This window comes from Canis lupus, chromosome 14 (assembly GCF_011100685.1).
Source record: "Canis lupus familiaris isolate Mischka breed German Shepherd chromosome 14, alternate assembly UU_Cfam_GSD_1.0, whole genome shotgun sequence".
Taxonomy (NCBI): domain Eukaryota; kingdom Metazoa; phylum Chordata; class Mammalia; order Carnivora; family Canidae; genus Canis; species Canis lupus.
In genome coordinates this window covers 31,341,923-31,365,202 of record NC_049235.1, presented here as the reverse complement: position 1 = coordinate 31,365,202, position 23,280 = coordinate 31,341,923, and the positions used below count along the sequence as shown (strand labels likewise).

Sequence of the window (23,280 nt, the reverse complement as noted above, 5' to 3'; positions counted from 1 at the left end):
AAGTGAATGGTAAAAAATAATTTGTACTACAATGGAGGGTGGCAGGTCAAATGGCTGGAGAAGTTAGAATTGTGAATCATCTCTTGTGTGTTCTCAACTAAATAAAGGCAATCTGCCCAAAGGGGAGGGGAAAAAAATCTATAAACCACACGCTCCATCCAATCATGTAAAGACAAATCAGCCTTCAGACGAATCAAATATCTTCATTTAAAGCTTACCTGGATTTGGCACTCTGCCCATCTTTTTCCAAGTCTCTTCACAATATATTTTCACAAACAGTCAAAAACATGCATACTGAAAAGCATACCCTGTACAATGTCATTTTTAAAAACAAAGAACTCTTGGCCCAGGGAAGATCGTTCCTGGGGAAAAGGAAAGTTCCTTTCTGAGTTTGCAACATGTAAATACGGGATTAGTGGGTGGGATTGAGGTGTGCTCCGTGCATAAATAGAGGCTTGGGTTGAGCTAGCACACTAGGAGGCTTGGACCGCTTTGAGGCCGGCTGGCTTATACCGACAGGTGGGTGGGGAAAGCAGGTAAGACTCCTAACAAGACTGTTTACAAGGCACTTGCTAGAGTGAGTTTTGGGCTCAGATTACTGTGTAAAGTTGCAGGAATCAACAGAGAGAAAAGGGCCAGGTAGTTCCCAGGACAACGAAATGGGATTTGGAGAATGAATAATGGAATTTCCATCAACAGCTTATTAGGGCCTTTCTTTGGCCAGACCTGGAAGAGGGTTGTGTTCCTGAGCTGTTTCAAGGTAATACGTTCTCTCTCTAGAAATAAGTGGTTTAAGAGTGGGTGAATTCTAATTAAGGGTGCTCAGGCCTAGGACAGGACCCAGTGTCTTCTATTACTGTGTACTGCTCACCATTTAAAGCTCTGCTTCTCACCCACTGGCTAGAGCCCAGACCCACAGGACTGGCAAATCTCAGATCAGACTGCCAACTAGAAACTGCAATTCACAATATTACTGCAAATCAGAAAAATAATTCTCTTTCTCCAACCCTTGTAAAGATATTCTTTTTGCATCTTCAGTCTTGAAATTCATGGGCTGGGCTGTAAGAGGAGAGATCTGGCTGCTTTCCTGAAGCATTTCAACAGGGTCAGGGAAACTTCCTGCAAGTTTATTCCCTGCTAAAGATAAGATTAGACATACAGTGACCAGTAAAAAGTACTGGTTTCAAACAGGTTGTGCGTGTGTCCAAATTCTCACTATCTCCCATGATTAGCATTCTGTTTTGAGGTGGTTTATGCAGGACCGTTGCAAAGCAGAAGCTACTTATTATGAAAAGTTGATAGAATGAATCTCAGAACGTGAGCCCTCAGTAGTATATCTATACAGCAGGAGTGACATTAGGCTTCAGTGAGTCATCCTGCCATAAAATACATACATTATGTCAATTGTTCCAGCTGGTATTCTGCAGAGCTATGACAAGGGGTCATGCAACAAGAACCATCAATGAACCAGATAGATAAAAATGCTCTACCACCGATTCACAATTTTTTCTAACATAGAGGCTATTGCTATAAATAAAAGACAAAATCGAATGTTTATTGATATATTCCAAGTAGTTGCCAAGATATGTTTCTGAATCAACTGATATTTTAAAAGTACAATTATTCTCATATCAAAGTTCTTTTTTTTTTTTCTTTTCTATGTTAAAAAAAAGTCTTTGTACTAACAAGGCTGGGAACTGTTGACCTATGTAGATATTCTTATCTGAGTAGAAAATGAAGAAAGTATATCCTTGCTTTTTGTTTGTGTTTTTTGAAGCAGACATTTTGTGGCTACACACCATGATTTGGATAGATAATAATTGGTTAGTTTAAGCCAAGGCATCGCCTGGATTTATAACTTAAAATGCTTTTTTTAAAAAAAACAGCTAATGCTTAGTAAAGATTCCCACTCAAGCCATCAGAACATGAGAAACTTTCCCCCCCTTAAAAAATATTAAGTATTAATAGTCCATCCTGCTTCCTTTGCAGTTTATTGAGACCTACACCAGTATCAGTGAGGTGTTAAGCAATTTCAATCTTTGTCTTTACTGGAATCTCCAATTCTACATGTGATGGATAACCATAGTGATTTGCTAGTGCAACTCTGTTTACTAATTAGCTCCCTCCCTTGCTCACTCCTGGATCTTACCTATAATGTTCACTTTCCTGTTTATAGGCATCTGCTTTGTATTAGTATAACTTTCCTAAGGAATTAACTTCAGTCTGGTCATACTATGCAGTCTTAGGAAAATTCTGTGGAAGGAAGGTTTTCATACCAGCTGCATGTTTTCTGTCTCAGCTAACTGGAAGGGAAAAAAATTAACAAAGAGACACACACAGAGTTGATTTCTGTGTTATGAGCCCCACAGAATGGTTTTTGTGCACTAAAATATATACCCACAGTCACCTAACTATCCAGGCCCATGGACAGAGTCAAAGAATTGTTTCAGGAGACTGAACTTGCATAGACATATTTTAGTCAATTCAGAAGTAATAAATGGAATTTGAGTAAATGTCACACAAGGGAGAGAGTTATATGGATACAAATTTTCAGTTAAGTGACAAAGATGGCAGGTTTTAATTTAAATAAGGATTAATTTTACTTAGATCTAATTCTCTAAGGGCAATATCTCCATTTTAATAGAAGGTGAAAGAAATATGTACGTTTAGAGTAATTGTTTCAGGATGGGAAAATGGGAGCCAGCACTGCAAAATGACAAGATCCAGAGGACTCAGTTCTGTACCCATCTCTCAAGCGCTCATCTCCCTGAATTTCATATTCTCCATCTATAAAATGAGGCATGGGGAGTAGAAATGGAGGTGGTAACACCTAAGGCACCTTCCAGTACTAAAATGTTAGAAATTTAAAATTTTGGGATGCTTGTGTGGCTCAGCGATTGGGCATCAGCCTTCGGCTCAGGGAGTGGTCCCAGAGTCCCCAGATCAAGTCCCACATCGGGCTCCCTGCACGGAGCCTGCTTCTCCCTCTGCCTATGTCTCTGCCTCTCTCGCTATCTATATACCTATTTCTATACTGTAGGCTTCTATGGAGAGCTATATCAGTATATTTACATCTACATGGGTTTACTGATAGATGCAAAAGTTGATAGATACTTATACTATGCAGTCTTAGGAAAATTGTGTGGAAGGAAGGTTTTCATACTAAGCCTCAAGTTCTTTATATGTCAGGGTTGTGATGTAGTCTGAGGGTTCTAATGGCCACTAATTCCCTTTTGTGTTACTGACATTTTGCCTGTTTGTTTTCCATATCAGATTTGCCATGGAGAAGATCTCGGTGTCAGCATTTTTGCTCCTTGTCGCCCTCTCTTACACTCTGGCCAAAGATATCACAGTTAAATCAGGAGCAAAGAAAGATACCAAGGACTCAGCCCCCAAACTGCCCCAGACCCTCTCCAGAGGTAGGAGTCAGCCTCCAGTTGGCTTCCAACACTGCCTCATTGAGACGCTGAGACTTGTGTGCCAAAAATATTTTTTAATGTGTTTCTTCTAAATTTATCAAAGTTTATAATTGCTTCTACTTTCTCTAGAGGGTTTTGCATTCAATTAGTATCCAGTATATATTTATCCCAGTCTTTACAACTGCTTTTCAACAGCTTTAGCCTGAAATTGTAATAGCTTTAAATATACTGGTTCATTTTGTCCTAGGTTGGGGTGATCAGCTCATCTGGACTCAGACCTATGAAGAAGCTTTATACAAATCCAAGACAAGGTAAAGACAAGGGCTACAGAGTTCTCTCACAGCTCACAAGAGCACCATCTAGTGATAAGTAGCTATACACGAAATCTTACTCATTAAAATTACCCAATTTCTCTTTTGTCTCTTACAGCAACAAACCCTTAATGATTATCCATCACCTGGATGAATGCCCACACAGTCAAGGTAATCTATTTTTTTAACTATACTTTTCCTTATAGGCTTGTAGCTATAGGGCCAAGATTCGGGTCTCTCTCTTTTTAGCCTGAGTGCCTGGCACAGTTAAATAAAACAGAATATCTAAAAATAAAACAGAATATATAGTAAAAACATAATTTAACTTCAAATATTTCCATACTTTGTGTTAACTGCTGGTGCACATTTAAAAAAACAAAAACAAACTTTAAGATTCATTCTTGACTTCTTGCTTTCTCTTATATCCCATGTCTACTCCATCAGCAAATACTACTGCTTTACCTTCCAAATATATCCAAAGCCAGCCCCAGCTTCATGGACTTGCAAGCTGTGCAGGCATCCAAGGCCCAGTGCCTGGAAGGTTCCTCTGCTAGATTTAAGTCTCTGGTTGGTGCTGTCTTAAAATACATAATCATTTTTGAAGAAGAGGCTCCATAATTCTGTTTTTCCTGGGCTCCATATATTATGTAGGTCTCGCCCAAATCCAACCACTTCCTATTGTCATTTCTACTGCCCTGATCCAAACCACAGTCACATCTTGTCTAGGATACTGTGAAGCCACCTAACTGGTCACCTTCAGTGAGTTCTCCATCCAAAGTCAGAAGGAGGCTGTTAAACATAAATCAGATCCTTTCACTCATGTGCTCAAGCCACTCATGTGGCTTCTTATCACAAGTAAATTAAATCTAGGGCAGCCCAGTGGCTCAGCAGTTTAGCACCGGCTTCAGCCCAGGGCCTGATCCTGAAGACCCGGGATTGAGTCCCACAGCAGGCTCCCAGCATGGAGCCTGCTTCTCCCTCTGCCTGTGTCTCTGCCTCTCTCTCTTTCTCTGTGTCTCATGAGGAATAAATAAATAAAAATCTTAAAAAAGAGAGAGAAAAAAAAAGTAAATTAAATCTAAATTCTGGATCATGGTCTACAAGGCTGGACATAATCCAGCCCCTGGCTATCTTTGCTTTCTTACCATTCTTCCTTTGGTTTTTCTCCACTCCATCTAGCCTGGCCTTTGTGCTTTTCTTCCAGGACCTAAATGCATTCTGCCTCAGGGCTATTGCTCTTGCTGCCTCTTTCATCTAGTATGGCATACCCCATAAATCTTAGAACGGATTCTTTTCTCCTTTAATTTTTTTTTTTAATTTTTATTTATTTATGATAGTCACAGAGAGAGAGAGAGGCGCAGAGACACAGGCAGAGGGAGAAGCAGGCTCCATGCACAGGGAGCCCGATGTGGGATTCGATCCCTGGTCTCCAGGATCGCGCCCTGGGCCAAAGGCAGGCGCCAAACCGCTGCGCCACCCAGGGATCCCTCTTTTCTCCTTTAACGTTACCTTCTCTGATAGGTCTACCCTGACCATTCTATGGCTCCTAAACCTCTTGCCTTTCTTCATTTTTTTTCAAAGTACATATCTCCATCTGAAGTTATTAGATTATGTATTTACTTGTTTATGGTCTTTGTCACACATAAGCATTTGAGCTCTAGGAAGACAACACATTACCTTTCTTTTTGTTTTTTCACTGCTATATTACCAAGTGCATAGAACAGGGTGCACCACATAGGAATCTCTCAATAAATATGGGTTGGAAAAAAATGGGTGGATGAATGAATGAGTGAATGGCAAGCAGCAAAGGTAGTCACTGGCCTAGATACTACTTCACTAATTGTTTCCTCAAAAGGCAAAGTTAGTATATTAAATATACAGTTCAGCATAAAATATAACAGACAACAATGGTTTCAACCAGCAATGAGATGGATACTTCATGATTCTTTTGTATTTTCTAGCTTTAAAGAAAGTGTTTGCTGAAAATAAAGAAATCCAGAAATTGGCAGAGCAGTTTGTCCTCCTCAATCTAGTCGTAAGTTCACTTTTCATCATCACTGACCTTTCTCCATGGCTCATTATTTGAAATGGATGATTCATTTTTCCTGTGCATATTAGTCCCACTGCACTGACTGGGGTCTATCCCAAGGATCACATCTCACAGATTACAAAGAAAAAAAAAAGATATTTTATTCATAATCTATTTTGCACAGCTATGCTTTTATTTAGTAATTAATCATTTTAGGCTATCTGAAAAATAGGCTCCTGTGGTCAGGGCTTTCTCTGTTGCTATACTAATGGGAAGGTTTTTATCTTTACAAATCTCTTCCCAGGCCCCTTCCCCTACAGTATTGATGTTCTACACCCCTTCTTAGGCCTTGTCCCCTCTCTCCCTGGGAGTGACAGTTTCCCGGCTGTCTAAAGCACATCACTGCACGTGGGCTTTAGCCTCATGCATTCCCACCTTACCTCATCATCAACACCCTTCCTGATGGCTGACATTTCTGCCTGCATGTTCTTTCTACTCAGATACAAACAGGTTCCACTTTCCTTCCAAAAGGAAACAAGCAAACAGTAAACAACTCACAAGATGACCTAACCCTATGTCTTCTCCCTCCTTCCCTTCCTTCCCCTTCACCACCCTCTTTCTCTCTTTCTCTACCTCTTCACAAGTTGACAAAGGTTGACTTCTTCAAAGAGCATTCACATCAGTATCTCTTTCCATAGGCTTCTCTTCCTCTTCCTACCTTTTAATATTAGTGACTTGGTGAATCTCTACTTGACTCCTTAATATTTTATATTCTTTTTAATATTTTATATTCTCTATGAACAATTTCATCCACAGCTGCCTTTAATCAATGCCCATGCATGGTTAATTCCCACATCTAACTCAAACAGGCAACAATTTCCCACTTGTGTGTGCCACTGTGGTCCAGATATTGCATTATTAGCTTAATCTCAACATGTCCAACAATGAATTTATCAGCTTGGTGCAAGATTTGCAAATAGCTCAATTTTATTACGTGTTTCACTGAAAGTTTCATTCAAGACTGTGTTCTCCTCCAGGCCTCCAGTAGTCAAAAAACGATGTGGTTCTAATGTCTCAATATTCTTGCTATCGGTCACTTCCATATAAAGTGAGGCCCACTATTTAGTGTAAGAATTTCTCTTTGCCTGATTTACTACAATATTACTAAATGGCTCGCTGCCTACAAAATAAATCCCAGCTAATCCCACATAGCCTTCAGAGTAATGATTCTAAAAACCAAACTGGGATTATGGTACTTCTAAATCCCTCCAGTGGTTTTGATCTATTTCTGAACACGAGCAAACACTGGCATGGTGTGCAAGACCTCTCATGAGCCGGCCCTGGAAGCAGCTCTCCAGCATTTTCTTTCTCCACTGCATCATACATCCCCTATATTTCAATCCTTCCCAAACTCATGGTCATACCAGAAAGTGCTATGCCTTTCCTTTACCTTTGTGCCATCTCTACCACTGCCTGGAGTAACCTAATTTTTCACATATCTGACTCCTATTCATTTTTTAAGATTCCTCCTTACCCACTTCAGAGAGTCTTAGTGAAATTTGCATACAAGGTTAGATGCCCTGCTCTGGTCATCTAACCTGCCCGCTGCACCTACTGGTCTTCCTTCATAACACCGCACCAACTGGATCCTCAATATTCATTTTCCTACTGTATCTCTCAAGTGACATGCATTCCTTAAAGATAAGTGCCATAAGATAAGCCTGTTTGTTTCTGTAATTTCTCTGAAAATGACTGGTTTTCATTGTTCTATTTCCTCCTATCTCATCCAAGATGTAACTTCCCAAATGCTGTAACTCGCTCTATAGTCTCCCTTCTTGAACTTTTTTTGCTCTTCATCATATTCATTCACTCGCTCTCTACCTCAAGTTCTGCATTAGTTTGCTCTAGCTTTAGAGCAACTTCATGTGTATAGCTTGCCTCCCCATCTGGGTCATAAACTCCCGGTGGAAGAGATGTGCCTTACAGCATCTCAAGAAGCCCATCCCAGTAATGGCCACATTTCTGTATTAATGAGTTTGAAAATAACTAAAGAATAGACAAACTAAAAGCTGTCTTTTCTTTTAATTTTAGTATGAAACAACTGACAAACACCTTTCTCCTGATGGCCAGTATGTCCCCAGGATCATATTCGTAGGTAAGTAAAGATGGCAATGAGATCAAGCACAGTGATAATTGCCCAAGTGCTGCGCCCCCTCTCTCTCCTGCCACTCCATTTTGGCCATGGCCATTGTCACACCTTAGCCAGGGGTCTAACATTCCTTTACATTTCTCAACATTTCATCATTAGAAAATTCAAACGTATACCTATTTCCACGTTTGTTTCTCATCTGCTAACGTAAATGTACCGTGCCCTGTCACAAATACATCTGAGAAGAAAGCACTCTACTAACTGTTTAAATGTATTACTCATTTTCCTGAATACATCATCAGGTCTGTAAATTCATATTTTTCATCAGGCAAACTTTCAACTTGTATGTTGGATTTTTTTCTGACATTTTTTGATAATTTTTTTGGGGGGGCACATTAGGAATATGGCTGGAAGAAATCAGAAGAGCCATGCTCCTTCCAGCCACTGGTACTTTTCATATGCTGTTCCCTCTACTGGCAAGCTTTTCCTGCTTACCTCATACACCTTGCCATTGCCTAATTAACTCCCCAGTCATCACTGTCATTCACTGACTGGACACAATCCGCACTATGTGCTCTTGTGGCACCATGCTCCTCTCAGTAGGCACTCTCTCCTCAGTTATAATTTTGTATTTATCAGGTGATTGTTCAGTATCTATTTTCCCCATAGGACTACAGCTCTTTGTGGCTGGGCCTGTGTCTATTTCTTCTGACCATCATAGTTTCATCATGACCCTATGGTAGGCTGGCAATAAATACTTGTTAAATGATTAGACACATGAATTGAGATTGGCTTTGAGCCAAGTTATAGTGATTCAAGGACAATGTAGAAATAAATCTATCACATGGTGGAGCTCACACTCATCAACTGGTTCACCTATACAATCCATCCAAGTTCACACTAAATGCACATAACAGAGGAAAGAAACAAGTGAAGGATAAAAATGAGGAAGGCTGACCTCGAGCTAATTTTATAGATTCAGTTTTGTTAGGATTTAGAAAATCTAGAACACTTAAATTGGGACTTTATAGGTCATCCAGTTACACTGTGTGCAGTTCTTTTCATAGCATTATTCCTGTCTCAGGGCATTTTAACCCACATTCAATTCCTTCCAAAAGAACCAACTCAGCTCAGGAATGTAGACACTGGCTACATGTTAGAATCACCCAGAAGATTTTAAAAATCAAGCAGCCCAGGCCACACCTAAAACCAATTATATTCAAATCTTGCAGGGTGGGAGGCTGGATGTCTTTCTTAAAGCTTTCTAGGTAGTTCCACTGTGCTGCCTGTGGTGTTGTGAGCCAAAGATTGGGCAGTTAAAAAGCTTTTCTTATGTTAATTTATTACAAAGACTAGACCCCGTGTTTATATCCTCTGCACGTAGCAGAAGTATAATAGGTTTTAAGTCTTTGTTGAACAAATAACTGTCTGCTTTTTGTAATTAATGTCAATTGGGCCCATTCCAACATTCTGAAATGACAGATTGTCCACTTAAGTACCAGTGGCAGAATTTGCATACAAGCAGCTGGTTCTCCCGTGCCTACATCTAGTTTTCAGGACATGCACCTTAGGCCCCTTCAATCCTCTCTCACGAGCCAAGGTTTCTAGACCTGTGTAGATCCTAGTACCTCCCTTTTTGATACACCTTATGTTTAAAATGCCTTCTTTTCTCATTAGTTGATAGCTTCAAATTAAATATAAAACCTGGAAAAAAGGATTTAAACCTCTAGGGACATATGTTTACAAAGGGAAAGACTCCTAAATCTTTTTTAAATGCAGCTAGATAACAATATAATGAAAAGAGAGGGGCCCTACAGGCTTGTTTGACCTTTGAGGTTCTTAAGGGTTTGCATTCTTCTATTCATTAAAAACCACCCTTGGTTTTGAAAACTAGCATTGGATGTGGGTTTCTAATTATCTAGGTTGTTCTTGGTAACATGCTGCAATTACGACATAATCATTTCAAAAGTTTAAATTAATTCTTTAGCAGAGAAAGCCAGTGTTTTCACCAAGGTACCCAACACCTCCCTGCCAGTATGGATAATTCTGTTTTCAGGTTGCTATAGATAGACAGCAGGGTTCATAACCTTTCCCACAAATAGCATTGCACAGCTGTCAAGTGCTCCAGGCCTTGCTTTGGGTACTGGCAGCCAGGCCGGGTTGCAGAGTAGATAGACTAGAGCTCCACAAGGCAGATCACACGCTGTGTTCTTTACATTGGCCGTGGATAAGTACCTGGGCTTCCTCATGCAACAGAGCTTACTCGGGAACAGAAACTCCATTCCTGTTTGTTTTTTCTTTGTAGACCCATCCCTGACAGTTAGAGCTGACATCACTGGAAGATACTCAAATCGTCTCTACGCTTATGAACCTTCAGATATAGCTCTACGTAAGTGTCCTCTCCTTGACATGGTTCTTTGCTGTTGTGCTAGGAGTGGAGTCCATGATGAGGAAGGAGAAAGCTCTGCTCAGACACACAGGATGTTTGGCCTTAACTAGCCTTGTGCTCTCTGGCAAATCATATTCACCTTGGTCTCATTTATTTAAATCTCAGTGAAAGATTCTTTAGATTGGGTATCTTTTCCTCTAGGAGGATTCTATGATCCTATTTCCTGCTTTTCCTTAGGCACCCGATCACACAAACTCCTTCTACCATAGAATCAAGTACAAGAGTAACTGTACTATTATAACAGGAATCTGCATGCCTTAAACACTTTCTCCGAATAATGAAAGTGAAATAATGTAGTCCAGTTTGTTGATGTTGAGTTTAGGTTCAATTTTAAAGATCAGAAGTAAAGATTTTTCCCAATAGTTGGTAAGATACTCACTTTCCCTGGAGTTGCCATAAAATGGAAAGAAAAAAAATGTTGAAAGACTCAGGACAAAGCACCTCAATGGGAGACTGTACCTAGTTGTGGCATCTAATTAGTCCTTCTGGGAAGAAAATTGGGTTTTGTCCTAAGAACCAATTCTGCACAATGACTAGAGGCTGCCTAGCACTGTACTGCCCAACATGGAAGCCATGAGCTACACATAACTCTTTAATATTACATTAATTAAAATTTAAAATTCAGTTCCTTAGGCATAGTAACCAGTTTAAGGACTCAATGCACAGGCACTAAATATTTTTCATTATCACAAATATATCTATTGAGCGGCACTGACCTAGAACATTATGCCGGGGAAGACTTGAGGCTGCATCTGGGCAGTAGCCAAGATTATCCTAGTCCATTAGCGATGCCTCCAGAGGGTGCAGGGAGGACCAAGGAAGCACATTTCACATACTGGCCATTCTCAAGATATATTTCTTAATAAGACTTTGAATTCCTTAAAGGCAGGTATCCTGCACAGGTGATATTACAGTGCTTTGTAGAAAAGACATGTAATAAATATTGGAAGACAATTGGCTTGTGTAATAAAAGCTAATTCACCTACTTTTAGAAAAAAATTTATAACAAATTTACCAATTGTTCACCCTATCATGAAACAGCACCCCATTCAACAACGAATAAATATCTACGTTTAGGGGTTACTAAAGCTATCAGTATAATTTCTGGTGACATCTTTGTTAACTGTGGCAACCTTTTTCCCATTAGTGCTCGACAACATGAAGAAAGCTCTGAAGTTGCTAAAGACTGAATTGTAGAGAAAAAAAAGTCTGCAAAGTTTTTTCTGTGTCCAGCCCTGAGACTTGGAACCAGAAGAGATCCTAGAAGACTTTGGAAAATGTAGGAACAGTGATGGACATGCTAATTAGATTATGGTTATTGTTACAACAGCTATTTTTTAAAAATCTTGTTTCAACTGTACATGCATGAAAATAATACTGCATACTACCATAGGAAGTCATGCTTTTTTAAAATAAATAAATCCTTTTGGGGGTGTTCAAACTGTTATTCCCCCCCCCCCCAACTTTGTCCTTCAGAGAAAAGCTATTATTTTGGACACATGAAGTACTCAAAGAAGAGACAAGACAAACTCAACAGAATTAGTGAAGACCAGAAAAAGTTCTCATCTCACTTCACTATTCGCTCACTCAGTGACTAAAAGTAGACATGAGCTAATTCAACAGAAGTATCAAAACAGAATTTGTGTGACTGTAAAAGAATATGTAAAAAGGTGTCCCAAAAAATTAGGTAACTAACTGAAGAATTCCCCACCCCCCACCTCCTTGACTCTAGCCAGCCTCCTAAATACACGCTTACCTTCAAGAATTCAGTTTTAGTTAGATTCTGCACAATTGAACTCTCTCAGAGAAAATCTCTGACAGCTTTCTCCATCAGTGCACTGATTTTGTGAAAAGGTCATTCAAAAAGCATTTGTACCTATGAACATACCCTCAAAAAATCCTAAGAATTAGTCTTGTAATACATTTGCCCTCTCAAGATTTTAGAGTACTGCCCTGGAGTAAATTTAGTTGAGTTGTTCCCATCTTCACCAAAAGATGGAGAACAGCAAAGGGCACAGACATCATGTCTATGCAACAGAGATCAGAGATCACTACTTACCTCTGGAGAAGTTGAGAGAGGTAGTGGCATCAAATAGGGGAGCAGCTCTAGCTACTTTCAATTCTTTATTCTGAATGACAAAAATTAGAACTGTGTATTAATTTCTTCACTACCTATTTAATCTCACTTTCACTGTCACATGGAATTTCTTTATCACTCAGACCCCACTGACCTCTTTGGCCTGTAAATGGCTGTGGTGGTCCGTACAATGTTTTGAATATTGATACATTGATTATCTATTGCTTGTCTTGACAAACTTTTTTTTAGAACCATTCTGAATAGATCCTTTGGCATTATTATCTTTTCCAGGGCAGAGTATATATTTTAAATTCTCTTTCATAGTACTACCAAAGAGCTATATACTAATAGGTTCTGTGTACATATGGTTGATTTAATGATATACAGATCCTCAGTAAAAATATCAGCAGAGAGATTCATCTCTCTTCTTATAAGTAGGTACACATGTTTAAAAATGTTAAATATATTTAGAAAGTTCTCTGAGAGCTAATGAAGGGAAAACTAGTATGCATTTATATAAACAAATATTTTGAATGACAACTTCTAAGATATTCAGGTTTCCTCTAGCATACATTAAAATAAAAATCAAAAATCTGTTTTTTTTAATTTGGCTAAGATTAAGTTCTTAAAATTTATTGAATAACAAAGTGTTATTTTAACAACACATATAATTTTTAAGTCATAAATCAATCTCTGGGAAGTCAAATGTTAAGGTTACAAGGAAGTTGAATCTCCCTTAGAAAAGTGTTAAGCAGAGCCACGGTCTTCTCTACTTCTGAAAATTTGTCCTAATGCAGATCAGAAAATCATTCAAGAAAAATATAGAGTTCTGTGAAGATGCTCATGGCAACATTATTTAAACATACTTTAAAAAAAGGCAACCACCAAATAAAATGATTACATAGTTTATTAAGACAAAGCACACTATGTTGTCATCTCTACACATAAACATTGTGAAGAAACAAAATGAAAGATATTTCCTTGCTGTGCTTTTAACTCCAGGAAGTGTGTGTACCCAGCAGTTAGAATGAGAAGTGAAGATGCAAAGGGAAGAACTGCTGGAAGCTTATGGAATTATTGGCAAAGCCTGTTCTTGACATCTCACAATCTTTGTGTTCAAATAAATTGAAATAAAAGCATATCTTGACTATTTCTCTAGCTACAGAGAACTAGAAGAATGCTGTAAGTCTAAAGAGTTATTTCAAACAATTGAAGAAAAATGTAACACAGTGGAAATCTAATAATTCTGTGAAGCCACTGTGAAAAAAATATATGACTGTTCCTCAACAAATTAAGCAGAGAATTGCCATACGATTCTGAGTATGTACCCCAAGCATTTGAAAGCAGGAAAAGGCTACGGGGCACTCCTGTTCATAGCAGCATTATTCACAATAGCCAGGAGGGGGAAGCAACCTAAATGTCCATCAGTGGATGAGTGGATAAACAAAATGCAGCATATGCAACCAATGGAACATTATTCAGCTTTGAAAAGGAAGGAAATTCTGACACATGCTGCAACATGGACAAACCTTTTGAAAACATTATGCTAAGTGATTGAATAAACCAGTCACATAAGGCAAATACTTGCTTTCCACTCACAGGAGGTATCTGGAATAGTCAGAGTGGTAGTTGTGAGAGCTAACAGTAGAGGGGAAGGGGGTGGGGCTAGGGCTGGGGGAAGGAGAGGGAGCGTTACTTTTTACCAGGTACACACTGTCAGCTCTGGAAGATGAAAAACCTAGTGGGGATGATGGTTGGGCCACAATGTGAATGTACTTAATGACACTGAATTACACACTTAAAAATAGTTAAAATGATATTTTGATATTATGACACATCTTATGCTCTGTGTATTTTACCACACCAAAAAGAAAAAGAATATTTTATCAGTTTTATCAGAGGTCCCAAGGCTTAGGGGGGGAAAGAGAAAGTAATTTAGAAAAAAGCTGGTAATATAAATCACCTGTGAGTCATTTACATGGATGACCAACATGCCCGGTTATACCATTTTCACCTGCTTGAGGACTGCAGTCTTCAAACGAACATCTACAACTGTTTAGCTCTGCTATGGTTTTTTGTTTTTTGTTTTTTGTTTTTTTACTACTATGGGTTTTTGTGTGTTTCAGGCATTCAGTAATCCTAAGTAGCTTCTAAGGTCCTTATATTTAACAGTCACTGGTGAGCACAGGAGCTGGGGTAGGATTTAAAAAAAAAAAAAAGCTCTAAGGCAGGAACAGAACCCCCTTCAGTTTGCTCACCAATAAGGCAGGCTTCAAAGTCTAAGTAAAGTGAGCCTGACTTTTTAAAAAGCCATTTGTCAAGTTATGACCTCATAAACGGTAAAAAGCCAGATGCTGAAAGTAAGCGATGGTGGTTTCACCCTCCAAGTGATACCACAGTCTATTGTTTACCGTATATTTTAACTCAGAACTCCCTCCCGCCCTCATTGGAAAATGAATGCCAAAAGCTGATTTTCCAGAGGAGAGTGGATGAGAAGTAGCCTGGCATATGGTAGAAGAGTCTGATTTTCTCCCCCCTGCCCACTTTCTCAGGAGGTAGGTCAATGACTACAATTACTCAGTTGTGATTGTGACGAACAAGAAGACCTTTGTTCTCTCTCTCTCTGGGGTTGAGTGGAGGAACAGGGTAAAGGGCATTATTAGGTTGTTCCCTTAAAACTATTTAGAAAACACTGACCAACAACACATACTATAATTGCATTTGGCATAGATAACCAGGTGTAAAAATTAACTTGCCAACCCCCCAAATAAGAAGTGCATAGCAACTTTACACAAACCCCTCACATTTCCAGAAACCTGAAAAACTTGGTCTTTAACTTTGTCAATTCTAACAAAACAATTGACATGTGAATGATCCTATTTGTACAATTATGATGTCTAAAACTTTTCCTATGAAATACTATGAAATAAAAATGTGATTCTAATTTGTTCAGTACCAGCTATAAAGCTATAAAATGAAATTGTTTCATATATTTACTTAGTGCATTTTCAAAAGGATGAATAAACTTAAACAGGGTCAAACAAATATTTAAAAAAAAATTGTAGGAGGAGGTTTTTGCCTTAAGGAAACTAAGAACTTGAAACCCCACTTCTGGATTCTTTTCCCTCTCTGCAAGGTTGTACTCAGCAGCATATCACTGAGGTCGAACATGCAGAACTGGTTTTCATACCAAACTTGTTTCCATCAGAGAATCTGAGATGAATTTATGCCACATGAACTCTGATTTGCAGCCTAACATTTTTCCTTTGCATTAGCATTATATTAACTGAAGTTCCACCCTTAACATCAAGTCTGATTGGGCAAATGTTCTAAGAAATATTCCTCTAAATGGAATTTGTAAATAGGGAATAAGAGACATTTAAAAAATAAGTAGAGCTTCTTTTTTAAATCAATGCGAAGTGAAGAGAGAGGAGCTCCAGGGTCTGGAGTATGCATTACAGACATTTGTTGCAATTCAAAGACAGACCCTGATCTGAAACACCCTCCTTGGACCCTGTGTGTTTACAGGCAACAGTTCTAAGCACATAGACAGTGGCCCTCTTATAATCCTGGGATCAGACTGACTTCTGCAGCCTCATTAGCAGCCACTTGGGATTCAGAATAGGCCATTCCAGTGGGTTTATAATAAACTGTGCAATGTGAGCTGTATCTCTGCACGCAGACACAAAGATCACAGGAGACCTCCCAGACACGGCAGGGCAATGTCTCACCTTCAGATCTGCCTGAGGTAACAGAAAGCCTGAATTAATCTAACAAGGCTACTCTTGGTACTTGAAAATGTATTATTTCTTGAGTGGTTAGCCATTCGTTACCACCCATTCTTAGAATCCTATAGTTTAGAAGCTCTAAAGGTTCATGCTTCCCAGGCCCCGCTTTGTAATTGGGTTGACCCAAATAAGGCCACTGCAATTAGAGCAGAAACCCGGCTGTGGAAGAGCTCTTTCCAATATAATCCTTGTACCAAGAAAAGTATTACAAGACATGAGAATCTCATGGGAACTTCAAAATGTAACAAAGCAAACAAAGAAAATACAAAAGGCCTTAAAGACATTATTCAAAAATCGCACTTACTTCGTGTGTCACTTATAATCACATCTTATGGCCTAAGTAGGAACATTGTTAGGGTTGCCCAGAGCTGAATATGCCATCGAAGAAGAACAGAATGTGCCACTCCCTGGCATTAAGATTGTTTTGAGCTCATTATTTCTGAAAAAATTAAAGCAGACACAGGAGTAGCTTTGTAAACAGAGTAGAAGTTAACCCTTCTTTAAGGGAAATTTATGCTTATAAAGGAAATCTCTATACGGAAAAGGGTTTCCTTCTCTGTACCAGGAAGAGAAGGATAACTCCAAATCACAAGAAATTTAGCACTGCAGAAGTCACTGATTTAAATCTATATGACAAGCCTTACCTTTATTTATAGTGCTTTTTCTGGTAACCCTCATAGCTGTCTTTCCTTCCAATTCCCACATCCAAATATACACACACCTTGCTTTCTTTGGTCTTTAGTTAAGATAGTATCTAAGATGGTGTCTTGTGCCATCTTGGAGAATTACTCAGTTTGGGGTAATATCTTAGCTATATATAGATATGCATACAGGTTAATAAATATTATGGATGTTAATAAACATGTTTTTCTCTTGTTAATCTGAGTCGTATTAGACTGAGTCAAAGACAAGAACTCAAAAAAGGGAAAATTATTTTTCCTCCTTTAAGGTATGATGGGAATTGCATAATTTGGTTTTCTTAAAAGATAAAGCAGTCTTCCACAGTCATGGAGGTGACACAACCACAGAATGCTCTAAAATTCTATAGATAAACCATTTGTCCTCTTTCTTGGCCTAAAACCCATCAGCATGACAATTACCAATAAAATAGTATATGCTACATAGGATACAATAACTTAATTGTTAGTAACATGAAAGAACTTACATATTTTCCCCCAAATAAATATGAATGACTTCTCTTCTAAAAACAAACAAAACAAAACAAAAAAAAACAATTCTCACTATAGAGAAAATATTAAATACTGTAACATTTCAAGAAAGAATTTGGGGTGGGCTGGCAGGAGGCATTAGTGCTGGAAGTTCATTTCTGTGGCTGGATTATACACTAAAACACCAGCACTCGGCTCTAGGTCAGAGAAAACAAAGAGAGAGCAGGCATGAGTGGAGGAGCAGGGTCCTCCCCTCCCCCGGCCCCACCAACTTACCTAGGTTACTTTCAAATCCTCCTGGACACCTATGAATTCAACCTGAGATTTAAAGAGAGAACAGCTGGAACACTACAGAGAGAAGGGTTTTCGCTTCTAACAAAGTAGGAAGGAGGAAAAATAAAATAAATAAGAATCCAGTGGGAGAGGGGCCCCCGCGAGGAGCCGGCTAAGGGGGCAGCGGGAGCCTCCAGGACAGGAAGGCCCAGCCCCGGAGAAGCTGGAACTTGAACAATCCGCACTGGATTCTTCCCGGAGGGAAAGGCGCTCACGGGGAAACCAGGCAGGATCGCAGGAGGGGCAGTGGAGCCCCAGGCTCCCGGGGTCGCGAACAGAGGAGGGGTGCCCCGGGGAGAGCGCCCCGCACCCCACGGGCCGAGCGGGTAAAGGGCTGGGGCAGCGGCGGGCCCGGGAGCAGCTCAGGTGGCGGCTCCGGGGAGGGGGCTCCGGGGAAGGCGATTCCAGCAGCGCAGGCCCCGGAGCCCAGAGCGCCGGGGGACACAGCCCAGGATCCTGCGCTCCACCTCCCACCCCACCCCCGCCCCCGGGACAGGCAGAGGTGGAGAGGGCACAGGACAACCAGGATGCTCCTGCCAGGCCGGTGAGGACTGGGAGACTGTGGTGGTTACTGGGGGAGCTGACTCCAGGGCTGGGGACCTGGACGCTGCCAGTGGTGTTGTTCCTCCTGGTGTCATTCTGTGCCTGGGACGGAGTGGGGCCTCCGGAAAACAGGGGCCTCACGGGGTCAGCAGCTCCCATGGAGCCATGCACCCGGTAGGGGACGGGGCAGCTCCCCCAGGTGCACACACCTGAGAATCAGCACAGCAGCCCCTCCCGCAGAAGACCAGCTGGAAGGACAGGGGAAGAGCAAGTTCCTGACCCAACAGCTGCTGGAAAGCTCCAGGACCAAGGGAAAATTGAGAGAATATAGTATACAGAACTAGAGGGTCCCCCCCCTTTATTTGTTTTCCTTTTCCCATTACAACTCTTCTTTATATCAGACTAAAAATTTCCAGTATTTTTCTCTTTTCCCACCTTAACTACAATATTTTACCACCTCTTCATTTTTAAGATTCTTCCTTTTTGACTTTCATATTTCTAACAATTACAGGTCCTAGATATATTTTCCACTTCTAGATTCCCTTCAACATACTCAACTTAATTTTGGGATATATACAATATGTGTTTGTTTTGTTTTGTGTTTTTTGTTTTCTCTGCCTCATTTTGTTCTACAATGGCAGAAGTTAATACCTTCTAAAACATGACCAGTATACACCTAGAACCAAGTGGTATACTGTGCTGGTTCATTCTGTGAGATTCCTCATTCCTATTCTGCCCCCCTCTTTTATCTCATTTGTGTTTTGGTTGTCAATGTTGGGGCCCACTACAAGTATTACTGGTTTATATAAATTTGGGACTGAGCATCTTCTAACATAACTTAATAGAAACAAGAGGATCACCCTCTAGAATCCCTCAGGTAGACTATATTCCCCCCTCCACTACAACTTCATCACCCCACCATCTCCCAGTCCCCCCCCCTTTTTTTTTCTTTTTTTCTCTTCTTCTTTAGGATTCTTGGCCTTTTCTTTTTTACTACTTTGTTTTAAAGTTTGTTTTTTACTTTAGTGGTCTTTTGTTTTATTTCATTCTGATCTTTGCTTTCAATTTCTGGTCTCTGACACCTCAGCAGAATCATCTAGGGAGAAATTTACTTAAGTCATGGTTGATATTCTGTATGAGCCCACTCATACAGCCACTCTGCACTGAGCAAAATGACTAGAAAGAACTCACCACAAAAGAATCAGAAACAGTACTCTCTGCCAGAGTTACAGAATTTGGATTACAATTCGATGTCAGAAAGCCAATTCAGAAGCACAATTATAAAGCTACTGGTGGCTCTGGAAGAAAGCATAAAGGATTGAAGAGACTTCATGACTGCAGAATTTACATCTAATCAGACCGAAATTAAAAATCAATTAAATGCAATCCAAACTGGAGGTCCTAACAACAAGGGTTAATTAGGTAGAAGAGTGAGTGACATAGAAGACAAGTTGATGGCAAGGAAGAAAGCTGAGGAAAAAAGAAAAAAAAAAAAAAAACAATTAAAAGACCATAGGAAAGGTTAAGGGAAATAAATGACAGCCTCAGAAGGAAAAATCTATGTATAATTGAGGTTCCAGAGGATGCCAAGAGGGACAGAGGGACAGAAAGCATATTTGAACAAATCATAGCTGAGAACTTCCCTAATTTGGGGAGGGAAACAGGCATTCAGATCCAAGAGATAGAGAAGTCTCCCCCTAAAATCAATAAAAGACCATTCAACACCTCAACATTTAATAGTGAAACTTGCAAATTTCAAAGATAAAGAGAAGATTCTTAAAGAAGCAAAAGACAAGAGATCCCTAACTTATATGGGGAGAAATATTAGATTAACAGCAGACCTCTCCACCGAGACCTGGCAGGCCAGAAAGGGCTGGCAGGATATATTCAGGGTCCTAAATGAGAAGAACATGCAGCCAAGAATACTTTATCCAGCAAGGCTCTCATTCAGAATAGAAGGAGAGATAAAGAGCTTCCAAGATAGGCAGAAACTGAAAGAATATGTGACCACCAAACCATCTCTGCAAGAAATATTAAGGGGGACTCTGTAAAAGAAAGAAGCAGCCCAAAGAAATAATCCACAAAACAAGGACTGAATAGGTATTATGATGACACTAATTTCCTATCTTTCAATAGTAACTCTGAATGTGAATGGGCTAAATGATCCCATCAAAAGGCACAGGGTTTCAGACCAGATAAAAAAGCAAGACCCATCTATTTGCTGTCTACAAGAGACTCATTTTAGACCTAAGGACAGCTACAGCCTGAAAATGAAAGGTGGGAGAACCATTTACCATTCAAATGGTCCTCAAAAGAAAGCTGGGGTAGCAATCCTCATATCAGATAAAGTTTATCCCTAAGACTGTAGTAAGAGATGAAAAGGGACACTATATCATACTTAAAGGATCTATCCAATAAGAGGACCTAACAATCATGAATATTTACGCCCCTAATGTGTGAGCTGCCAAGTATACCAATCAATTAATAAACAAGGTAAAGACATACTTAGATAATAATACACTAATACTGGGAGACTTCAACATGACACTTTCTGCAAATGACAGATATTCTAAGCACAACATCTCCAAAGAAACAAGAGCTTTAAATGATACACTGGACCAGACGAATTTCACAGATATTTACAGAAATTTACATCTGAACGCAATTGAATACACATTCTTCTCAAGTGCACATGGAACTTTCTCCAGAATAGACCACATACTAGGTCACAAATCAGGTCTCAACTGATACCAAAAGATTAGGATTGTCCCCTGCATATTTTCAGATCATAATGCTTGAAACTGGAACTCAATCACAAGAAGAAATTTGGAAGAAACTCAAACGTGGAGGTTAAAGAGCATCCTGCTAAAAGACGAAAGGGTCAACCAGGAAATTAGAGAAGAATTAAAAAGATGCATGGAAACTAATGAAAATGAAGATAAAATCATTCAAAATCTTTGGGATATAGCAAAAGCAGTCCTAAGAGGGAAATACATCACAATACAAGCCTCCCTCAAAAAATTGGAAAAAAAACTCAAATACACATGCTAACCTTGCACCTAAAGGAACTGGAGAAAGAACAGCAAATAAAACCTACACCAAGCAGAAGAAGGGAGTTAATAAAGATTTGAGCAGAACTCAATGAAATTGAGACCAGAAGAACTGTAGAACAGATCAATAAAACCAGGAGTTGGTTCTTTGAAAGAATTATTAGGATAGATAAACCATTAGCCAGCCTTATTAAAAGCAAAAGAGAAAAGACTCTAATTAATAAAATCACGGGGCAGCCCCAGTGGCACAGTGGTTTAGCACCGCCTGCAGCCAAGGCGTGATCCTGGAGACCCAGGATTGAGTCCCACATCAGGCTCCCCGCATGGAGCCTGCTTCTCCCTCTGACTGTGCCTCTGCCTCTGTCTCTCTCTTTCTGTCTCTATGAATAAATAAAATCTTTTAAAAATAAATAAAATATAAATAAAATAAAATCACGAATGAAAAGGGAGAGATCACAACCAATAAACACCAAGGAAATACAAACGATTTTAAAAACATATTATGAACAGCTATACATCAATAAATTAGGCAATCTAGAAGAAATGGATGTATTTCTGGAAAACCACAAACCACCAAAACTGGAACAGGAAGAAATAGAAAACCTGAACAGGCCAATAACCAGGGAGGAAATTGAAGCAGTCATCAAAAACCTCCCAAGACACAAAAGTCCAGGGCCAGATGGCTTCCCAGGGGGAATTCTATCAAACGTTTAAAGAAGAAACAATCCCCATTCTACTAAAGCTGTTGGGAAAGATAGAAAGGGATGGAATACTTCCAAACTCATTTTATGAGGCCAGTATCACCTTAATTCCAAAACCAAAGACCCCACCAAGAAGGAGAATTACAGACCAATATCCCTTATGAACACAGAAGAAAAAATTATCAATAAGATACTAGCCAATAGGATCCAACAGTACATTAAGAAGATTATTCACTATGACCATGTGGGATTTATCCCCAGGATGCAAGGCTGGTTCAACACTTGTAAAGCAATCACGTGATAGATCATAACAACAAGAGAAAAAACAAGAACCATAAGATCCTCTCAATAGATGCAGAGAAAGCATTTGACAAAGTACAGCATCTATTCCTGATCAAAACCCTTCAGAGTGTAAAGATAGAGGGAACATTCCTCAGCATCTTAAAAGTCATCTGTGAAAAGCCCACATCCAATATCATTGTCAATGGGGAAACACTGGGAGCCTTTCCCCTAAGATCAGGAACACAACAGGGATGTCCACTCTCACTACTACTATTCAACATAGTACTAGAAGTCCTAGTCTCAGCAATCAGACAACAAAAAGAAATAAAAGGCATTCAAATGGGCAAAGAAATCAAATTCTCCCTCTTTGCTGATGACATGATACTGTACATAGAAAACCCAAAAGACTCCACCCCAAGATTGCTAGAACTCATACAGCAATTCAGTAACGTGGCAGGATACAAAAATCAATGCCCAGACATCAGTGGCATTTCTATACACTAACAATGAAACTGAAGAAAGAAAGATTAAGGAATCAATCCCATTTACAATTGCACCCAAAAGTATAAGATACCTCGGAATAAATCTACCAAAGAAGTAAAGGATCTATTCCCTAAAAACTACAGAACACTTCTGAAAGAAATTGAGGAAGACACAAAGAGATGGAAAAATATTCCATGCTCATGGATTGGAAGAATTAATGTTGTGAAAATGTCAATGCTACCCAGGGCCATTTACACATTTAAAGCAATCCCTATCAAAATACCATGGAGTTTCTTCAGAGAGTTGGAACAAATCATCTTAAGATTTGTGTGGAATCATAAAAGACCTCGAATAGCCAGGGGGATATTGAAAAAGAAAACCAGAGCCGGGGACATCACAATGATGGATTTCAAGTTGTACTAGAAAGCTGTGATCATCAAGACAGTGTGATATTGGCACAGAAACAGACACATAGATCAATGGAACAGAAGAGAGAA

The 23,280-nt window shown here is 39.6% G+C and overlaps 1 protein-coding gene across 3 annotated transcripts; it reads left to right on the top strand.

Moving 5' to 3' along the window:
- Nucleotides 1–415: 415 nt before the first annotated feature.
- On the top strand, nucleotides 416–13,573 carry AGR2 (anterior gradient 2, protein disulphide isomerase family member). 3 transcript variants are annotated; one of them, XM_038557015.1, is made up of 8 exons: nucleotides 416–519; nucleotides 3,274–3,419; nucleotides 3,667–3,730; nucleotides 3,849–3,901; nucleotides 5,692–5,765; nucleotides 7,851–7,914; nucleotides 10,214–10,297; nucleotides 11,505–13,573. In XM_038557015.1, exons 2-8 carry the CDS (start codon nucleotides 3,281–3,283, stop codon nucleotides 11,552–11,554), a joined length of 528 nt encoding a protein of 175 aa, XP_038412943.1. In that variant the 5' UTR covers nucleotides 416–519; nucleotides 3,274–3,280; the 3' UTR covers nucleotides 11,555–13,573. The 3 variants fall into 3 exon arrangements, with proteins under 3 accessions (XP_038412943.1, XP_038412942.1, XP_038412944.1); XM_038557014.1 differs by having other exon boundaries at nucleotides 426–536; XM_038557016.1 differs by lacking the exon at nucleotides 416–519 and adding an exon at nucleotides 604–760.
- Nucleotides 13,574–23,280: the final 9,707 nt, after the last annotated feature.